This window comes from Hyaena hyaena, unplaced genomic scaffold (assembly GCF_003009895.1).
Source record: "Hyaena hyaena isolate Hyena2069 unplaced genomic scaffold, ASM300989v1 scaffold_8, whole genome shotgun sequence".
NCBI lineage: Eukaryota > Metazoa > Chordata > Mammalia > Carnivora > Hyaenidae > Hyaena > Hyaena hyaena.
This window is the reverse complement of record NW_024080640.1, coordinates 6,211,810-6,234,262: the sequence shown is the minus strand read 5'-3', so window position 1 is coordinate 6,234,262 and position 22,453 is coordinate 6,211,810. Positions and strand designations below refer to the sequence as shown.

General features: G+C 40.7%; 1 protein-coding gene across 3 annotated transcripts in view; it reads right to left on the bottom strand.

Annotated features, from left to right (window-relative positions):
* Nucleotides 1–22,453, bottom strand: part of EXOC4 (exocyst complex component 4) — a 752,259-nt gene that overhangs the window by 529,218 nt on the left and 200,588 nt on the right. For all 3 annotated transcript variants that reach the window (XM_039243428.1, XM_039243437.1, XM_039243444.1), the window contains exons 8-9: nucleotides 21,938–22,083; nucleotides 17,032–17,120 (exon numbers count right to left, since the gene is read on the bottom strand). In XM_039243428.1, coding sequence (XP_039099359.1) covers nucleotides 17,032–17,120; nucleotides 21,938–22,083 — 235 coding nt within the window. The remainder of the gene's footprint in view (nucleotides 1–17,031; nucleotides 17,121–21,937; nucleotides 22,084–22,453) is intronic.

Below are 22,453 nucleotides of genomic sequence, written 5' to 3'. Positions count from 1 at the left end.
TTATGACAGGTAAACCCATGTCTCAAAACTCATCAAATTGTTCATGCTAAATGGATGTGGCTTAGTGTATATAGATTATCTCAGTAAAAGAGAAACAAGCACCAGCTATTTCAAATGCAAGTTATTTTTGCAAACCCTATATAGTAAACTCTATGATATCAATTGTTCAATTCTATCACTTAGCAGTTGTGTGACTGGTCAAGTTACTTAACCTCTATAAGCCAAGGTGTTCTTCAGCATAAAAAGCTAGAAAATAAGGACCTACTAGACAAAAGGATTATGAAAGTCAAATGTTAATTATGTATGTACTCAAAAAAACTGACAGCTCAGGAACTTCGCCCTCTTCTCTCAAATACTGGTGTCCCTTGTCTTCCTCCCTAATATAATCTATGATATATTCATGTATCTCCTCAAGTATCATTAACATACTGGAAAAAGTTCCAGACTTCAAGAGAAAAGACCTAAGCTTCTATCTAGTTCCCCACTGGTTAATGTGTAATATTGAACTTCTTGCATTTGTAAAAAGCATGAATATTTATTGTGTGCATAGTATATGCCAGACACTGAATGAGGAACTTGAGATGTAAGGTAAGCTCAAGTGACATGGACCCATCTGCTTGGAACTTAAAATAAATAATGACCACACATTTTACACAAACAATAACAAAATGCTAAGTCATTACAAGCATGTCATGTGCTATCAGGAAGCTAACCTAGTCCTGGAGGGGATGGGGTTTTGAAAAAAAGAAAACAAGGTAAGCTTCCTCAAGGAAGTAATATTTTAAAGAATAAAAGGAGACGCTCCAAGTAAAATCTTTTAGAATACTGATTGACCATGGTAAGTACTTAATAAGCATTATTTAAAAATCGTTTAAAGCAGAGAACTACCTTAAAGATGACAACTAGTTATCAAGACAAAGAGAAGGTGGGGCAAGCCGATTTTATGAATCGGGAAGAGCATATGAGGCAGCGTCAGGGCCTGAAGGGACGTGGCATATTCTGAGGAGCCCAATATGGCTGTCATCAGAAGAGGGGCCACAAAGAGGCTGGGTGTAAGTGGTGCGCAAATCAGGCAGAACATCATTATGCATGGTAAGGCCATGGTACTTGGGAGTTAGAGATATTTTTAAAAATCACGAAGTACTTTTAAATTACTCTGGTTCCAGTGTAACGAATGGTTTGGACGGATTCAAGGCAGGACCAACCAAGAAGTAATAGCAGTCGGAACCTGGGTGGAGGTGAGTCGCTTTTAAAACAACAAACAGTTGCTGGTGTGTCACAGCAGATGGCTCAGGGGGCAGTGTGGGCAGAACCTGCTGGTGGAATAACGGCACACGGCACAGGTGGAAGACAAGGACGACCCCCAGGTTTAGCAACTGCTAAGTCAACAATCACATTTAGTGAAATCACGTACATACACTAAAAGAAGAGCAGGTTTGGGGGCCGGTGGGGAGAAGAGGAGAATGTGGGTCTGACTGGAACATGTTCAGGATCCAGTGCTCAAGGGACAGCCAGCTTGGAGAGGTAACGGAATCTGTACTGCTTTGCCTCAGAAGGTTATCATGACGGTGATGGTCCTGTACTGTTGCGTATATACATTATTATAAATATTTTTAAATTATTATTCCCCACTATAAAGTCTATGGAAACACTGAAAAACTATTAGACCTCCATCCTTTCTCAAAGTCCCTCTCAGCTTCCAAACTAGAATCACAGAGAAGCGGAAAGGCAGGGAGTAAGACTGACAACTAGAATGAATGTGGTTCTTTTCCCTGCTTAGAGTAAGAACTATTCTAGCAACTCCTACCCATTAGCCTGAGAAATACTTGAGAGTCTCAAAGGGAAAATCATGGAGTATCAAGATTGGGTGCTAGACTAGCTTTCTATTAATGTGTAACAAATAGCTCACAATTTCTGTTGGTCGGAAGTCCAGGCATGAGTTAGCTGGGTCCTGTGCTCAGGGCCTTGTTAAAATCTAAAAACAAGGTGTCAACATGGGCTGCAACCTCATCTGAGGCTCAAGGTCTTCTTCCTAGCTCATTCAGGTTGTTGGCAGAAGTCAGTTCCTTGTGGTTGTAGAACGGAGGCCCTTGTTTTCCAGCTGGGCTATTGGACAGGGGTTCCTTGTGGCTCCTAGAAGCCACCCTCAGGCACTTGCCATGTAGCACACTCTTCCCGTAAGAAGTACTTCCTCAAGGCCAGCAGCTATTACTGCTTCCTGTCTCTTTTAAGGCCTCACATGGTTAGGCCAGGCCCACCAACGATAATCTCTCTTTTGAATAATGTAAAGACTATCATTAGGGACTTTAATCACATCTGGAAAATCCTATGACAGTTGCCATATAATGTAACCTAATCATGGGACTGACAGTCATCATATTCACTGATTCAGCCCACACACAAGAGGAGGAATGATAAAGGTTGCGGGGCCTTGGGGTCATTTTAGAGCTCTGCCTACCACCGGCAGGAATATCAATAGATACATGTAATAAGCGTATAATTCAAAATAGAAAGTCATCAACCAAAAAAAAAAAAAAAAAAAGGCACAGAGGGAAGAGAGAAAATATCTTTATATTCCACCTCAAAAGTTCTAACAAATTAATAAGTGATTTCTAGCAAGAAAGGCTACCCAAGAATTCTGGGTAAAAATGTATATACACCATTAGGCCTTGCTAAGAAGAACAAGGTCACTCCTCTATGGAAAGCTGTGCTAAATCAGTGGATCAGGATATAGCCTGTAAACTAAATAACTGTATCCAGAAACTCCTGCCAGACTGAAGGAAGGAAAGAAGTGGAACAATTAGGGAGAGCTTAGAGTTTCTTTTCAAAAATGAAAATAAGGTACACTACACATTCACCCGAATGGCACAAACTTAAGAGGCTGATAAAATCACATTTTAGTGAGGATGGAAAACAACTGAAGTTCTCAAGCACTTTCTCATTCATTTCTATGATTATAAAATGACTGTTCATATCTTCTAAAGCTAAACATAAAGTTGTCTCATAACTCAGCAATTCTATCCCAGGTACATCCCTAAGAGAGATGAGTGTTTATGTACAAAATTATTTACAGCAGATTTGTGACAGTCTCAAAGTAGAAATGATAAATGTCCACTAACAGGAGAATGAATAAATTGTCCTACAGTCATACAATGGAATATACAGCAAGACAAACTGATACATACAATAACATGAATGAATCTCATGAACAAAAGAAGCTAGTAAACAAGATACTGTATGCTCCTATTCATACAGATCTAAAGAATAGGCAAAATTAAGTGACAACATTATAAATCAGAAGAGTGGCTACTTTGAGGGGGTGGTACTGACTAGGAAGTGGCATAAGAAAGTCTTCTGGGGGCTGGTTACATGGGTGTGTGTGGGGAGGGGTATGTGCACACACGCACACACTCAAAAATTCAGCTGTATATCTAATTGAAGTGGAATATACCTACAATAAAGTGTGTAACTGTATAATTATTAGAGATAATTTCGGTGTACATAACATATATTATTACTTCGAAAAGTAAGTGAGCCAGTTACAAATTATAAGTTACACACTTAATTGTAGGTATATTCCACTTCAATACAATTATCTCTAATGTATGAGCTTTAGTTCCTATGAAATGAGTCCTTTCTGTTTATTCTTTTTTTTCTATATTACTATTTTTATTATTATCTTCACTTGACAATTCTTTTAAATGATCCAGTAAGGGATTCAAGAGGAGTTAGAGTTACTGATTCCCAATAAGAGTCACAGAATCTAGAAAGAAGACATAATCAGAGATGAATGGTGGTCTGTCGCCTCTACAACCTCACTTTTTTCCAGCCACTTCCTGCAGCCGTGCTGTGGGGAACTATGTGGACAAGCAATTCATTGATCACCTTCCAAGCCAAGTCTAAAACTTCTCTTTCAGAATAGCTGTAATCTTTTCCTTCCTCCCTTCCTTCCTTCCTTCCTTTTTTTCTTTTCTCTTTTTGTTCTCTTTTGTATTAGATGTTTCAGTCATACACCTTTTACTGTTTTTAAGAACTTACATTGTTTTCAAAAGGTCATTTCCCTTTAAGGTACTAATTTGAGATCTCTGCTAGTTGTTCTAGGACTTTCTAAGTTAAGAATCTTTAGTAAATTACAAGTTAGACCAAAACTCCTTTTTCTCTTTGTTCTTTGTTTTCACTGGTAGCCAGGAAGAGACTTCAGAATGAAGGCCAGGGGCAGGCAAGCCAACAGCACCCTCACACATGGCCAAACGATCAGATGTAAGGTAGTTCATTCATAATGAGAAGGAATGACCTTTCCATTTTAACCTCCTTTTTTTTTTTTAGCCATATGCTAATCATTCTCAATTACTTATGTAGTAAAATGCAGAGTTAGTGGCATTGAATATCAAAATGACTTTGAAGAGAAATGGCCACTTTGATGATTGCCGTGAGATTTTACGTCTGGGGTGGATGTGAGTGGTTAAGAGCAGATCACTAAGGAGTCACTAAGTGCTGCCCTCTTGGTTAGAGACGTACGTGAATTCCACCCAGGCCACTGCAGTGGATGTCACTTACCACTGTCTGATTGGGATGACCACTGATGTCGAGCATGTTTTTCCAACACTCTCAAAGAACTTTTGCCAAAGAAGAAAGCAGGGGAAAAAAAGAGTGTCTAAGGACCACTCTAGGAGATTTTACTTGAATCTATTTTACTTGAATCCTTTTTTCATTAATTTTTAAAATCGGAAGTGTCTCCTATGTGTGAATTTAAATGTCTTCTATGTGTGAATCCAGGGGGGTGAGACCTCAGATAAATTAACAATAGTTAACACTTAGTCATTACTTCATATGTGCCAGGCACAGTTCTCAGCACTCTATACGTGTTCACACATTTCACTCTGGCCCTGTGACATTAAGTATATTATATACTTACATGTATTCTATTCAATTTGCAGAAAGTGAAACTGACACACGGAAGAGTTAATTTACCCAGGCACCCAGGTAGTAAGCCTGACTGCAGAGACCACGCTCTGAACCTGTAACTAGTCTCTAGACTCCGATCTTTAGGGACATATAGTGACCAAGTACTGAGAATCCAGAACCTAGAGTTCTGGACTGATGGAGAGTCATAGAAGTCATGTAACTTCTCTCTCTCTGAGAAAACCAGTTAAGGACCTGCATAAAATCCCAGAGCAAGCCGTTAAGAAAGATGAACGGTAGCTTGAATACAGCTTCTTCTATGAATAAAAAATAAAGAATTGTATTCTACAGAGAGTATGAAATGAGCACTCAAATTAACAGATTAAACAAAGCCTAAAAAGAAGAAAGTGGTATTTGCAATTTAAAAATAGGAGGAGGAGGAGGAGGGAAGGAAGAAAGAAAGAAAACCTGAGCTCTGACATCAGACGTCGGTTCGCAACAGGTAATCAAACACTGCTGAAAGTCTTATCTATGACAGACTTGATAATAGATCAGGTTAGATTAGTTGCCATTATATTAGACTAGACAGATCTAAACAAAAATAAAAGAGAAACATGAAAATATAGGTTTAAAAAAATGCTATCTTCACCCGTATGTAACACTCCATTAAAACTACCTTCTTCTTGGGGCGCCTGGGTGGCTTAGTCAGTTAAGCGTCCCACTTTCGCTTAGGTCATGATCTCGCAGTTCGTGGGTTCGAGCCCCACATCGGGCTCTGTGCTGACTGGCAGCTCAGAGCCTGGAGCCTATTTCAGAGTCTGTATCTCACTCTCTCTCTAACCCTCCCCTGCTCACACTGTCTCTCTCTCTCTCCTAGAAATAAATAAAAATATTAAAAAAAAAAAAAAAACTACCTTCTTCTTGGGGCACTTGGGTGACTCACTCAGTTAAATGTCTGACTGTTGATTTCTGCTCAGGTCACGATCTCACATTTCGTGATTTCAAGCCCCATGTCAGGCCCTGCACTGACAGAGCCTGCTTGGGATTCTCTGTCTCCCTCTCTCTTTCTCTCTGCCACTCTCTCTATCAAAAGTAAATAAACTTAAAAAAAAAAAAAAAAAACTAACAAAACACTTATCTTTGCTAAAGCTCCACACAGAGTCATCATGTCCACTTGATTCTTCCTCAAAATTAGCTTTTAGATGTACTCCCCTCCTCTATCCTCTCCACTATTACCTCCTAAAATGCTGCCATGATCTTCTATAAGCTTCCACCTGACATAACGACACAAGTTGCCCCCCTCCAGCCTCACTGTACTCAATCTGTCCTCCACAGAGCTCCCACAATACCTTCTCCAGAATGCATTTCTGATTACGTCACTGTCCTGCTTTAAACCTTGGAGGGCTCCATATCACCCAGAGGACAAAACGTGCCTTTCTGCTGTCATACCAGGTTCTCTGAGACGTGCCCACCTGCCCTCCCTTTTCTAAGCCCAATCTTCCCCTACATTCTCTGCTTCAACCGCAACAAAATACCGACAACCCCATGAAGCTCTCACACATCAGGGTGTTGACTTCCTCTTCTCCCTACTTGCACTGCATGCCCTCCCTGGACACTCTCACCTTTCCGATTACGGTAGAAAGATTCCTCTTTTGTAACACCTTCTACGACTCCCCCTGGCAATGTTCAGTGTTTCTTCCTCCATGCTCCCAAAAAATACTTAGAATGTTCATTAAAACTGTGTCTGTTTGCAAGTCTTGTCTTCGGTGGCACCTAGAACCCTCCTCTACGCAGATGTTCCAGGAGCAGGTCTAGAATACAGGTGGCCTAGAAATGTTGGCCATGTATTGGCACAACAACCCTAAAAAACAGGCAGGGCAAGTGTTGCTAACTTCATTATACAGATGAGCAATCAAGGGCCCAGAAAGGTAACGTGACTCGCCTAGAAAGAGCAAGATGAGTAATAGCTACTCCTTCCACTAAACCACCATACTCCCCAAGCTACTCAAAGCACAAACAGCTGCACCAATATTCCACATATGAACATCACTAACCAACTGAACAGGGATATGTAAATTAGTTAACTGGTGCTGAAATCAGATGTTAATGTGCAAACAAACAGGGACTTATTTGAGCTAAGTGGGCATGAATATGCAAATGAACTGGCTGCAATTCAGTAGATGTCATCACAATTCTAGGAATGAACATCCTATATTATGACTGTTACAATATTCATGTAGCATTCGTACATACTATCATATATTACTGTAATATGGGCTTTTTGAGTTAAAAATTGTGGTGAAGCCAAAAGTAACTGGATGCGTATTTTCATCCACACAATTATGAGCTGGAAATCAGATGTGAGCACACAGAACTCTGCCTTCTCCATACACAACCAAGCTGCCACTTGTAGTCCACGCTGAACAAGGTACTGTGGGATTAGGTTAGGTGGATCCTTCACCATCCAGACCCTGCCAATACCTCCGGCCAGATCCACCATGCACAGTCTGATATGATACATTACCACACTTGCATTTAAAACCGTGACTTTTCCTACAAAATTTTTAATAATGGGGCAGGGCTAGACCATTTGAATGCCCTTCAGAAAGTCCAGTATGTGATTACATTTGGCTTTTGCTCAAGTGTAGCATGGCTTTTATTTCCCTATCATCACCGGTACACCATCAGTTCTATCAATTCTTAACGTCTTGTTATTATGAACAATGGCCCGATTGTTATTATGAACAACAGCTTTCCTGTCCCATCTATTATCTCTGGTTCCTGAAAGTAACAAATTATAATCAGTAGAGACCTGTATACATAAACTGATTTCTTTAATAGAAAAAGTTATATCCATCTAATTCATGTTATGAAACAAGGAAAGCCTATCCCCTCACACTTCTATATGGCTCTGCCTGCCATGACCACCGCCTGAAATGCCCACCTTCTTTACTTGCAAAGCTTCTCTTCATCTTCTTCTGTAAGCAGTTTGCAGCTTCAGTGCTCATGAGAGCCTCCCTGCCTTGCCAGCACTGGATACCCATCCCTGTTACAGATCTGCACGATGCCATCCTGATGCCTACCACAGTGCTAGGGTCACTTGTTTGCACTGCTGAATTAAACAGAACAGAAGCAGGGCTACAAGCAGCAGAGGGCCAGAATACCAGTGACTGAAACAAGACGGTTTATTCCTCTCTCGTGGAGAAGTCCGGGAGGGTACAGTGGCTCTGGCCATTAGCGGTGTGACACAGACCACCGCATCCAACTCAAGCTGCTTCTATTTCACTGCTCTACCACCGACAGGGGCGCCTCGCCCGCATGGTCTACGATGGCTCAGCACCACATGTCATTCGTGCTGTGCGAGAAGACGTGTTCACCCACACTGCGCTGGGGAGAGAGGGGTCAGCCTGTTCCTTCTCTTTAAATGTAAGGCTTGAAGTTACACACCTCATTTGCACGCACATTCTACTGGTAAGAATTAAATTACATGTTCATGGCTGGCTGCAAGGAAAGCTTAGAAATATGATATTTGGGGAGGCCACGTACATGGCAAAAAAAAAATCGGGGGCTCTATTCATATGGAGGAAAGAGAGAACACAAGCTGGGGGTCAACGGCCAGTTTCTGGAACATAGCCATGGCCACTTTCTGCTCTTTTGCCCTCCAAAGACAAAACTTGGTTGTGTTCATTACTGTATCCTAAAGGCCTAGTGAAGCGTCCAGGACAAACAAATGTAATGAATCTGTACACACTCAACAGAGAACCAGCAAGTCCTAGGAAACACAGGGAATGGAAGAATAGCTGCTGACGTCACTCAACACTAGGTTGGGACATGGCCCATGAGGATGAGGGAGCGGAGGGGGCAGGAAGTCAGCAGGGAGCGCTCTTGCTCCTGAGTCATCTTCTCGTGAATGATTCAAGGGACAGTTAGAGCCCAGGAGGAATTCATAGCTGTGGCACGGACATGGCATTTCAGTGGAAAGGTGCAGGCCCTCAGAGAATGCTCCAAATTTCCGGCAGACTTCTACATGGGAACATTACACTACATATACAGTTGTGTCTCTGGAGACTTAAGAGGCCTTTTAAAAACTGTTGTATTTGTACTTTTTATGAAATGTGTAATATCTGAATATAGCAGACATTTAGTACCATTTTTAAAATACAACAGCACTTCCATCACTTAGCTGGAGAAACAGAACCTGCACCATTACCCTTGAAGTCCTATGTACTTCTCTCTGATGATACCTTCTTCTATCCTTTCCAGACATGATCTCTTCCCTGAGCTTGAGGTTTAAGCTCCTACCCTTTCCTTCTTCACATTTTCACCACGTAAGGACATACACCTAAAGATACTATTCAGTTTTGACTGCTTCTGACCTTCCTACAGATGGAATTTGACTACACATAACCTTTTGTGATTGCTTTTGAGATTCAAAAGTTAATATGCAGTCCAGTTCATTCATTTTCATTGCTACATGGTATTCTACTGTATGGCTATGCCACTATTTATGAATCCATTCTCCTGTCTACAGTATCTGAATGGTTTCCAGGGCTTGTTATTCAAACAATGAAACTATGAACTCAAGTGTCAACAGATTTTGCCTTTCACATTTCACTTCTCAATGCACCAAAGATTTATTTTCCTAAATGAGATGAGTGTCAAACTCAAAATCTTTTTGTTGTTGTTGTCTATGGATAATTAATTGTCTGACCACCCATCATTGACTCGTCTGTCCTATCCCTACCAAATCTATAATGTCATCTGTCTCCCTTATCAATTTTCCCTTGTATGGTGCTCTGCTTCTGGGAGTCTTTAGTTTTGTGATGGTACCTTGGGTGCTGAACAGAGGAAGCAGAAAGAGACAGATGTTGGGGGTCCAGGCAGGCGGGACTCTGAGCCTTGGACCCCACTTAGTCAAACCACCTCCACCTCCGTCTGCTTTCTGTACTCAACTCTGAAATAAGACCTATAGAAAACAGGTTCTAACACAAGAAAATAAGTTTGAAAACTAGATTCTGAGTTCCAAATCACTTTCTACCATTAAAATCTATCGCTTTATTTTCTAGACCTCATACTACAAACATACGTATGCCAATTTCTTCTGAATTTTGATAACAGATCACTTCAGGTAAGGTCGTCTCTATCAGTATTCTTGAAAGGACTCACCCTTTGTTCTGAAAACGTAAAACTGCCTTAGGAATTGTGTCTTCTTGGGACAATGACCCACTTGTTCTTTGGCGCCCCCATCAGTCTAAGAATTACTTTCCCCATTACTTTCTGGTCCTCTATTTGCTAAAACAGCTCAAGTCGCATCATATAAACCTAGCTGTAGCATATAAACTACTAAAATTGGAAAAAATATAATTTCTTACGACCCAAAAGAAAATCTAAGAAAATGAGCAAAGCTGTTATTTTACATTAAAAAGTTAATGCAAGCCAAATGATAAAAAATATGACAGAAGTTAACTTTAAAATTTTTCTGTTACATACTAGAAATTTGTTATTTTTTCATATTTTGGGGGTTTTTTGACCAAAAAACCCACTTTTAACTCAAGTAGAATATAAAGACAAATGCAGATGTATCACGTTTCAATCACAAATACATATCTCACTTAACCGTATTCACTCTTTCCTCATATCTTCATGGAAGAATGAATAAATGGGTAGAACAAAGGTTATAGATCATCAACCAGTTCTGCATGATGACCAAGGATCATTTTCCAAGAGTGAGGTTCACAGGCTTTACTAAGGTTTTGTCATGGCCGTTTCACACTCTCAGGACTATTGTCCCGTGACCGCCAGGCTCCTCCCCACGGTGCAGGTACTAATGGTTTGTCCAATGGGAACAGAAGACATTGTAGGAACTAGAAATCTTTGGAAAATAAACCCACAGTATAAATGAAACCCAGAAACAAAGAACATTTTTAAATAAAATAAATATCTACATTGCACACATTAAAGCTAAGAGGTGACACACTCAGTAACAAATCCCAGCATAAGAAGATTTTTATTTCTGGGGCGCCTGGGTATCTCAGTCGGTTAAGAGACCAACTTCGGCTCAGGTCATGATCTCTCTTTTCTTGGGTTTTAGCCCCGCGTCGGGCTCTGTGCTGACAGCTAGCTCAGAGCCTGGAGCCTGTTTCAGATTCTGTGTCTCCCTCTCTCTCTGACCCTCCCCCACTCATGTACTGTCTCTCTCTGTTTCAAAAATAAATAAACTATAAAATTTTTTTTTTAAAAGAGAAGACTTTTATTTCTTATCTGTTCAGGACCTGAGGAAAATATATTTATTACCTACTACTTCTTAGGAACACATAAAGAAATTAGCATTTCTGAAAACTCTATTATAATTTCATTAGACGATTACCCTTGCACAGGAATAAGTTAAGATCAGTCTTTTAAAGCAAGAATGTAAATATATAGAAGGAAAGGGAATCAATTTTTATACACTGTTTTAGAACCTAAAACAGAAGAGATAACTATGAAAGATTAAGGTTATTTTGAAATAATTATATGCAATTTTAAGAAGAAAAATGTATTTTTTCATGTGCCCTGCACATTGCTACATAGTTATTAACAAAGTCATTACGCAAAATTTAAGACTACAAAGAATCTTCCAATCTTATTTCAGGACACAAAGCTTTATAAGTGTTTCTTGTATTTAAGGCTGTGGAACAAATGTGTGGTAGGAGTATAAAACTGCTGGACCTCACTGCAGCCAAAATGTCCCTGAAAATGTGTGCATAAATGAAATCTTGCTTTAAATGCTCCATTATAGAATAGCTGGCTATATCAGAGACTCCTATTATAAATCCTTTTGTAAAAAAGGATAATCAGCTCATGCCTAATGTATTCCAAATACATTCTACCTTAAAGCAAGGTACCTCCAAACAGATTAATTACATATGATATTATTAAGTATTCACAACCCCAGATAGCAACAACCCATTAAAGGGAAAGACTGAGAAAATTCAGGTCAGGTCAATATAAGAGCCCAGTTTTCCCTGATGCCAGTACTTCCATATTTACCATGTAAAGCAAATCCTCTTAGAGAAGTCAATTCTCAAGTGGCTGGAGCTTTACAGAATATTTTAATGTCAGGGCTATGGAAATGCCACTCATTAGACTAATGGGAATAAAAATAGCACTCTAAAGGTAATATTATTGAGTACAAACAGAAGTACTAAGTACCCCCAAGACAGAAAAGAACTGTAATCAAAACTGAGTATACATTTCTACTTGGATCAATGACAATTAATGTACTCTACCCATTCGTGAGTTTTATTATCTGAAAAAAACGGGCAAAGAAGACAAATCACAGGACTCCTACTCTGTTTATTAAACCTCCCACTAGGCTTTCTCAACTAAGGAGGCCTATGGCTACAAATAAGGGGATATTGTGGATGGAGGCCTCCCCCATCCTATGCTGGTTAAGTGCTCCATTCAAACCAAGCATTGTCCCAGGCACAGGAATGCACTAATGAGTAAGACCTGCACTGTGGATATTCAGAGAGAAGTGTAGGAAATTACCCAGTGAAAAAGACACATAGAGATCAAGTATTCTGAGCAAAATAAAAAGCATGTGATAAAGAATGATAGGGTGGTGGTGGGGTGTGGTCAAGCTGTTGGAAGAGGTTAGGAAACAATAACAAGATTTGGGCAGGAGACCTAGATCTGGAAGTCAACTGCACCTAGGCACTAAGCAAAACCCAGCTGGGGCTGAGATACCTGGGGAGAGTCTACAGAGTGAACCCAGGAAAGGTCCCAGGACCAAACCTGGAAACACTCCACCATAAGAAGGGAACATGGCTGGCTGAAAAATCAAGTGAGATGAAGAGCAATAAACGTGGAATCTGCCAAGATGGGGGTCACTGGTGACCTTGAGAAGAGCCAACTCAGGAACAGTGAGACTGGAGGGGCACAGACAACAAGAGATAGAGAAATGGATACAACTCTCCTAATTCCACCATGTTGAATTCTTTAAAGTACCATTTTAAGTTAAATCAATTATAGCTATTCTAATTTTTCCAGTTTTAATATTTAATTTTATAGTCACTATGTCCCCCTAAAGTAGTCAGAATTGATAACAGCTCTATTTTTCAACTGAGAAAACCGAGGCACAGAGGGGCTGATTAACCTAAGAGCTTATTTTGATCATGAGCAGCAGTATTTTGATTTTCTTTTAACCCTCATGAGATACTATATTCATCAGTTACCCTATTTTCCCAAAGAATCCCAAATTAAACCCAAGAAGCTATACTCAAGCTAAATGTTCATTTCTAACCTATCACATGGCTGTCTAAGCGGTAAAATGAAGCAGTCAAGAGGTTCAAGACAAGAGGAAGTCTCTGATTAATGGAGACACACAAGTTAGATTTCCACCTGTTATCATGCACACTTTGAACGGCACCCCCACCTCCTCGGCCCAATTGCCAACAGTAGACTATGTAACAAACCATCTGTACCATAAAAGAGCCAACTGAGATGGGTTAATGATACCAAAGAAATCTCATTTTCACATTCTTTTTTCCCCTTGTGTGCTGTTAGGATGAGACACATTTTTAATTGCATGATAAATTGAAAATGTTGGCAGGAACCTAACTTTTATAAAATTTGAGCTTTTTAATGTTACTTTGATGGTCTTTCTGATGGATTTTCTTTACCGCAGAAGGAAAGGTGGACCCTCTGAGATGAACCACTAAGAAGTGAAGCCTGCAGCTATCTGGTAGTAAGAGGAGAGACAAAAATCTTCTACCGGTCTCTTATGATTTGACTGAACTATTCAATTATGCCTTTTCAAGGATAAACTGAAATGCAGATCTCACTGTGGCCCTTGTACAAGCCAGATTAATAGAATAACTGAAAAAGGATGGTCGTTTTTAATGGAAAATAGGTGTGATTTTCCCCTTTTCCTGCTGAAATGTTAAAAGCATTCATCAGAGGCCGTTTTGCCCCTCAATGAAACACCATCAAACTTGTACAAAAACTCCTCAGCTAAGCTATTCTCTCACCATGCATGTTCTGTCAGCTCAGCGAAATTATTTTTTAATGATTATTATGAACACGATATGTTTGCTAACTACTTTCTTCCCTGTAACCAAAGATAAGCCCTCCCACTTTGCTGAACTCTGGTAAGTAAAAGAGACTATGGCATACAGCTCCATATTTCCATTAACTTGCTGAAAAATGAGAAAAGTCCCTAGTTAGATTATAGTGACTCTTCAATTAACCACCCTCACAGAATAAACTCCCTCCATAGCTTAGCCGGATTTAAATACACTTTCCAATCATATACAACAGTATCGTCCTAGGCGAGACAGCTCAGTGGCCACATTTCTACTTAATGAAGCTAGTTACAACTGCACAACAAAAATGCATCTACACACAGCTTCTAGTTGTCCTCAAACTTAAAAACTACTAGACCCTGTGAAGCTGATACTGGCTCTCAGTGGCCTCCCCTCCTCTCGGGGGCCCTTCCTACCTCTCCATGGTAAGCTCTCTCTCCCACGTTTGACATCAACTGTCCTCATTTGTTCTGTGGCTGAGTCAGTGAGGATTTATTGAATATTTACCATGCCAGGCACTGTGCGAAGGACAGGAAGTAAAACAGTATTTCCCGATCTTAGAGCTCCGTGGCAGACTCAAACAAGTGAACATGAATCCACAATATCGTGTGTTAAGTGCTCAGAAAGGGAATATTAAAAATGTTGACAGAAGCAGAGAGTGGGGGCCACAATCTGAGAGGGATAAGTTGGGGGGGGGGGTGTCATCAGAATAAGTGACAACATACTTTAAGTTGAAAAGAAGAGTAGGATTTAGCCAGGACAGACAGGAGGAGTGTGAAAATGGAAGTGACAGGATGAGCAATGATGGTGTTGGTGGAGGCGGAAGAGCGAAGCACAACATTTCCTGTATATTTAGCACTTTTCTGCTCGCAGCTCAACTCATGTAGCTTTCACAACCACCTCTGGGGTGGCTACTGTCATTTCTATCCCTGTTTAGAGGTAAGGGCACAGAGACAAAGAGGTTACGAAACCAGAAAATGGGGAGCTAGACTGTAAGGGCAGGCAGTCTAGGCCCAGAGCCCTCTCCTCTTCACCGTCTCCCCCGAGAACATGGACCATGGGGGGACATAGCCGGGAAAGTCACTCTGTGCAGCTAAGAGTGCAGAGTGCATGCTATTCTCACTAACAAGAAAGAAGAGTCTACCATCAGTCTTCTGTCCTGGTTGACTAATTAGGCATGAATCTGAGAGAAGGACAGGTTGCAATGCTGTCCCATTAATTACATGGTCCACCTTTTCATCTCTAAGCATCAAACAAAAGGCTTCCTTGCGGTGGGGGTGTTGATAGTAAGGGAAGCCGTGCATGCGTAGGAGCAAGGGATATACTGGAACCCTCTCATCTTAGATCTCCACTCAACTTCGCCATCAGCCTAAAACTGCTCTTAAAGAAGTTTATTAATGAACAAAAAGTGAAATGAGCGCAAAGAAAAAACGAAAGGCTTGCTTTGCCCCCGTTAAAGGAATTTCATGAACTACAAACCAGGTCGAGAGAAATTAGAGAGGTAGACTTCGGGTTTCTTTAAGTCAGCTCTGCAATTAAAATGAGGACACTGAATATGGAGGATCTCTCTAGCCCTGAGCGATCCGCTACGGCCCCTAAGTGGCAGTTCAAGTATGAAGCATGCTGTCACCTCCACTTCCTTCCAAGCTTCTCAGGCCACCTTGTCCTGCCAGGAGGCAGCTGCTTACTAGAGCCTGCGTCACCTTCCAACTTTACTCCTTGACTTTTTGCAATCCTAACTACCCTCTGTCCCCATGTACTTCAAGACACCAAGATGCACACTTGATGCCCCCCCCCACACACACACAGCAACACTATTATTAAATAAAATGCTGGTAGGCTGATTTCCTTTTCCTTATATCCTCAAATGGTTGCTAGGCTTCTGGTTCTGATATATACGTGAGCTGTGGAATTATTACTGTGGTATAGCTATGGGAAAGCACAGCTGCATCTTCGGAGAAATTTACAGGTGTTTAGATCAATAATGAAGGTGGAGGTACAAATGACTGGGTGGTGGTCTTTAAATCCAGAAAGGCTGGCTGGTTAATTCATAATGTTTTGATGTAGAACCATGATGAATCTTAAAAACTAAATATTTAATTATGTAAGCTACTCACTGCAAAATATTTCAAGTTCCTCTAATGCATCCCCCAAAAGTGGAAGTGTTCTTCCGCATCCCTCAAGCAGGAAGCCCATAGTTTTAAAATAATGTAAATGATTACCCCCTTCTCTCAACTCGGCTACCAGTTTTTATGCATTACATTACTTAGTTGTTACACTGACTTCCTGATATTATTACTGAGGTCCATGAACACTGACAGCTGGACCTTAAGGCTCTATCTTTTCTTTCCTTCTCCTGGACCTCCGTACCCTCCCCCTCCATCCATTCCAATGCCTAGGATGGCTTGCACTTAGCAGGACTTTGCAAATCTTTCTCAATTGATTACATTTACCATGATTAGCATCTTTCTTGTCACAGAAGGAAATGTTATCGGATTTTTGATTTAATTAAATCTACTTAACGATTTATTTTCTCAAGTATTTTCTCCTACAGATTATAACTCTTTAGTAACCACGTATGGATATCAAATATCCTGTATATCAAAGCTAGCTTGATTATGACATCCTATTTAGAGGCATCTTTCTTCCTTTGAAATAATGACAGAGGCTGCATCTGCCCTTTTCAAAATCCCAAGCACTCCTGCCACATTCTAGAAGGTATGGGAAACAGTAAGTGTAACAGTGACTGCCACAGACTGGCATTCCCCTGGACTGTGACTGGACACATGGCTGCCATGTTTAACCACAAAGAGACTGACCTCCAGTCTTTCTGCTTTGAGTTCTCACTTGAATGGTAGCAGGACTATAAATCCTGTGGCCATAGCAATAGTTTGAGCTGCTCGGCAGCAGCCGCTGGGAAGTGATAGAGGAAACAGATCATCAAGTCTTTAAATCTCTGCTCTCTTGAACGAATCTGGTGAATGCAAACTGCAAACTCACCTGCACCACACACTTCAGATTTTCCTCCAGAAACTAATTTTTCCAGAGAAGTTCAATCACTTACCTTGAAGTTCTCCACTGCGACTGTAGAGCTCCCGCCTCTGCTCTCGCAAATAGGCACTCATACTGATGGCATGGGAGGAGGATTCGAACCTGGAATGAAACGCAGGATAAACAGAGAGGCAGGAACCAAACCTGCGTTGGCCAGCTATGTACCTCAAAAGTGTTCTACTCCCATCTGTGTAGCGTGCCCTAATGTTCCACGACCCAAACATTCTGGCCGGTCTATGACAGGGCCAAAGCCGGCTGCCATAGCCCTTGACTCAGAAACAACACGGCTGGCCACACCCCTCCACAACACAGTAGCTGGACCATTCGCTCATTCTTTTCAACGAATACAACACTTCATCTGTCGCAACTTTTCTCTGCCTTCAACCCTTTGCCAGGATCCCAACACACACCCAATAAGGATATCCTATGAGGTCATTATAATTTTGCTGCTATGCTTTGGGGATGAGCACTGAGTGTTATGTAGAACCTAATTTGACAATAAACTATTTGTAAAAAAAAAAAAAAAAAAAAAAAAAAAAATAATTTTGCTGCTATGCAGTTCAAAAGCCGTGAGTGACTGCCGCCACCACAGAAATGTATCCTGCTTTTCTCCACTCCCCTTGAGAATGAGTACGGAAGGCACACTAGCAACACGGCAAGAAAACTACACCAAGGAAGCAAGGCATCTGTGGTTTCTCCCTCAAAGTCCTCAAAAGCAATACAGTTTCTAAATGGTTTCTGCCATCTACAATATAAAATATTCTCAAAAATATCAAGGGCACCAGGGTGGCTCAGTCGGTTAAGCATCCAACGCCAGCTCAGGTCATGATCTCACTGCTCGTGACTTCGAGCCCCATGTTGGGCTCTGTGCTGAAAGCTCAGAGCCTGAAGCCAGCTTCAGATTCTATGTCTCCCTCTCTCTCTGCCCCTCTCCTACTCATGCTCTGTCTCTCAAAAATGAATAAACGTTAAAAACAAAAATCAGGTGACGAAGTGTATGTTCACGCCACCCCAAGAATCACTTTAGAGACTGGAAACACGGAGGCTAGGGACATGATACAGAACAGGTTTCTAAAGACTCAAATCATCATTCAAGGATGAAGAAAACAAAAGAAAAAACTCAAAGTCTTAAGAGAAACTTGCAGGTAAGGGGAAAAAAGAAACAGGAAAATTTAAGATTAAATCAACAGTAAATCTTCCGACATGTTAAGAAATTGCATTTCAACCCTGAGATTTTCAAAGTCAGACGAACAGGCTGATGGGAGAGATCCTTCTAAGAGTGACTGCCTCTAAGCAGTAAACAGCTACATCACGAAAGAGCAAAAGTGGTAATGGCATAGGCTTCTGGCGACAAAAACGGAACGCCATCGCTTTCTTAATTATGCCTCCTTTATCCCTTCTGTGACATGGAGGATGAATGTCCGTCTGAGGGAAACACTTGGATTTCTGGATCCTCTCTCCGCGCCCTGCCAAGAACTGAGAGGGGCCCTAACAGCCAGAGGGGACGCAAAGTGTGCAGTACTTCAAAAGTGTCACCTGCCAGTCAAGTGTAGAAAAGAAGCCACTGACCTCCAAAAAGCAAGCTGACAGCTATTGATCAGAAATGGGGAGGGGGGAGAAAATAAACTCTTGAGCAAAGAACAGAGAGGCACACATTATACAATAAGAGAGAACTTAAACACACTTAATTAACCTTGGCTAAGGGCAATTAGAGAGAGTAATAAAGTCCTTCACGGAAGTGATAAAAACAGATTACGGCTTGCCCAAACCTTAATCCTTTATGACCTGATATATTTTCGCTACTGAGGACCCCTCTTTGTGTTTGCCAACACGCACAGATTGGTGTGATTTTACAGCAGAAGAGGTACTAGAGACGGTACAGTCTCACCTTCTTATTTTATAGCCAAAGGCACAGAGGCCCACTAAGACAGGAGACCCAGTCTGCCGTGCACAGCTCATTAACGATAGAGCCAGCTCTAGAAACAGGCAAGTCTGTAGTAACGGCCTCATTCCATATGGGCGATGAGTTTTTATTGCTAAGCAATAATAATAAATGTTTAACAATTACTTAAGTTCATTTATTCGTTTCCAATAATTTATACGTTTTCTGATACCACAGTTTCAGGATTGGCTCAATGTCAAATAATACATGTGGTCAGGAGTTGAAAAGGTAAGGGTGTCAGTTGAGAGCAGGAAATCTAAACACCTTGACACCTGCTTTCTGCAATACACCTAGATTTACAACAATGAGGGGAGCTAGGAAGAGAGAAAGGGAAGACAGAGAGAGAAAGAGAGGAAGAGACAGACACAGAGACAGAGAGTATACGTGTGAGCGAGCAAGTAAACAAGTGAGCAAAGCAAAAGCCTAAGCATTGGGCAGCATCTCAGGCCATCTTAGTTGCCTCTATCAACCACCTTTTCCTTCCATCATCTTCCCTATTTGCTGGCAGAGCCCCCATTCTGCCTGGACGTTCAGCTTCTCTGCTCCCTCTTCAAATAGCTGTGTGCTCAGGAACAGTGGTTCCTCTCCAGCCCAAGACCTATCACCAGAGGACCCCTAACTGGCTGAAGACCATCACTGTGGCCTGCTTCCCTTTGCCAGTGGCTGATTTAGGAATGGGCTTAAGAGCTGAGGAAAACTTGAAGAGGGGCTCTGTCACTGACAGAAAAGATGAATAAATGGATAATAATTATTAATAAAAAAAAAAGATCTGAAATGGGATAGCCACTTTGTAAGACAGTCTGGCAGTATCTTACAAAGCTAAACAGAATCTTACTTTATGATCCAGTAATCAGTCTCTCACATATTTATCCAATGAGCAGAGAACTTACATCTACACAAACACCTGCACATATAGCAGCTTTATTCATAATGGCCAGAAACTGGAAGCAACCAAGATGTCTTTCAACAGCTGAATGGGGGGGGTGGGAGGGGGGCGGGTGGAAGAGGTACATGCACACAATGGAATATTATTTAGCAATACAAAGAGATGAGCTATCAAGCCACAAAAAGACATGACTGCATACTGCTAAGTGAGAGAAGCTAGTCTGAAAAAGCTACATATTTGATGATTCCAACTATAAGACATTCTGGAAAAGATAAACTATAGAGACAGTGATTATCATGGGGTCAGCGGGCGGGGAAAAGAGGGAGGAAGAAGTAGAAAACAGAGGGTGTTGAGGGCAGTGAAAATATTCTATATAACGTGCTGATGCATATGTGACTTTATGCATTTACCAAAACCCACTGAATGTATAACACAAAGGGTGAACTCTGATGTAAACAATGGATTTTAGTTAATAATGAAGTATCACTATCCGTTCATCAATTGGAACAAACATACCAAACATAGGACCACAAGATGTTAACAAAAGGAGAAATTCTGAAGGAGAAGGACATAAGGGCGCTCTCTGTAAACTGAAAAGTGGTATAAAAAATAGTCTACTCGTTAAAAAAAAAAAAAACACACAAATTTACAGGAAAAATCACACCCTCTCCTTGGGATCACTTCATCCTGGGGCAGAACCGAAAACAGGGAGATGGAAAAGGCTGGGTCCTTGGCCATCCCCACACTGGTGGATTATAGAGTCTTCTACATTCTTCTTCACTGTGTGACATAGTAACTTTTCTATGGTTTAATCTCATTCACTTGGGGTCCTGTGTTACCCGGGGACTCAGGCATTTTAACTAATAGTGCACCTGTCCTCTGAACAAAACCGTAAAATGTAAGAAAAGAATGCATTCAATGAACAGAATGGATTTTATTCCAATGCAAGCACACTCAATCTCCTCTCCTCTGGACCACAAGATAAATCAACTGTTGAAACTTTCCATAATGATTAAGAACTCTATGAATCTAGGATATAAGCAAATCTCAAAAGTGAATCAATAAAAGATACCGGAGCTTCGACCATTCAAAAATAATGAATTCAAAAATAATGAATTCAAAATACAGAGAAAATACTTCTGGAGTCACTTTATACACTTGGATTTACAGGTACAACTTCTTAACAAGTCATCTCCCAACTCCTCAGAAGAATACATGGATCTGCTATTATTTAAACCCTACTTCAATCAATTGCTGGCTATTGCCAGTGAATTTACAGAATTTACTTAACCTGGCTTGCGCCTCAAATTTTTATGTGCAAAAAAGGATTAAAAATAAAACTCAGACCTATAAGGCTGCAATGAGTAAATGAGATAATCCATGAAAATGGCTTAATGCTTTAGCTAGTACTTGGTGAGGATTCAGTGTTGGCCACCCCCCCCCCGCCCCGCTGCCAAAATTTGATATAATCCGATTTAAATTATGTTTGAGATTATTTTGAGAAATTCATCTCCCACAGTACTTGGCACATAGTAAGCATTCAGTGATAGCTGTTACTGCTGTTACTATTAATGTGATAGCATTAACTATTAGCTGTTACCAAATGATATACACTTAGGTATGTGGCCTGGTGGTATTAACTAAGATGGTAATTAGAAAAAAAGAATTTCCAGATTGTTCCTTTCTTAAAATCCAATGTTACTTAGCTAAGGAGATTCTTATAAACTTTAAGGTTATTTCTTGGCACTAGGGGTTTTTTTTCCCCCCAAAGCGGACACATTTCATTGCATATAAAAGTCTCCAGAAATGGAGAGTTTCATTTCCCTTCATTTTATACAAAATGGCACAGAAACAATTTCAAAATTTTTTTATTAAAAGTCCTAGATAGTCCAATAACCATATTCCAAGATACCTACTTCCCCTTACAGAAAACAAATGTACACAAAATAAAAAAATATATTTACTTCCTATAAATTATTTCAAATCAGCTTTAACTGGGTGAAGTGATGGCTGCCAATGAAGTAGAAAGCCATCCTACTTGGATGAAACATTTCCTGACACCTGCTATGTTACCATCAGGGAGATACTTACTTAAAAAGGGAATTTTTTGGCCTTTGAGGCTTCTTCTTGGCAAAAAAGGCTGCGAAATCTCGTCCAGTGCTGGCATAACTCAGTTGAGCTGATGGTTCAGAGGCCGTACGGGTATTTTTCATATCCAAGTACTCAGTCAACAGCATCTGTACAATCAGATAAACAGTTTCACACACACATTTATGATGGGCTACTAAGAAAAGCAACTTAAAATGATGAAAACTTAATCATAAAACCTCATTCTTGACATTCAGAAGTAGAGTAACCTCACTCTTCATAGTTCCAGTTGTAATCTGAGGAAAGACTCATCACAGCCAGAACGTCATCCATTTGCCACCTATACCCGAAACTGAGAACAGGATGCGCGAGGCATTTGAACACGGGGGTAAAGGAGGAGGTTTTCAGTGAGGGTCTGCTACATGCCACGCACTGTGCCGAGCAAGTTAATCGACATTTACAACTTGATCCTCATTACTGCCAATTACAGCAACATCAGCAGCAATACAGTACTAATTA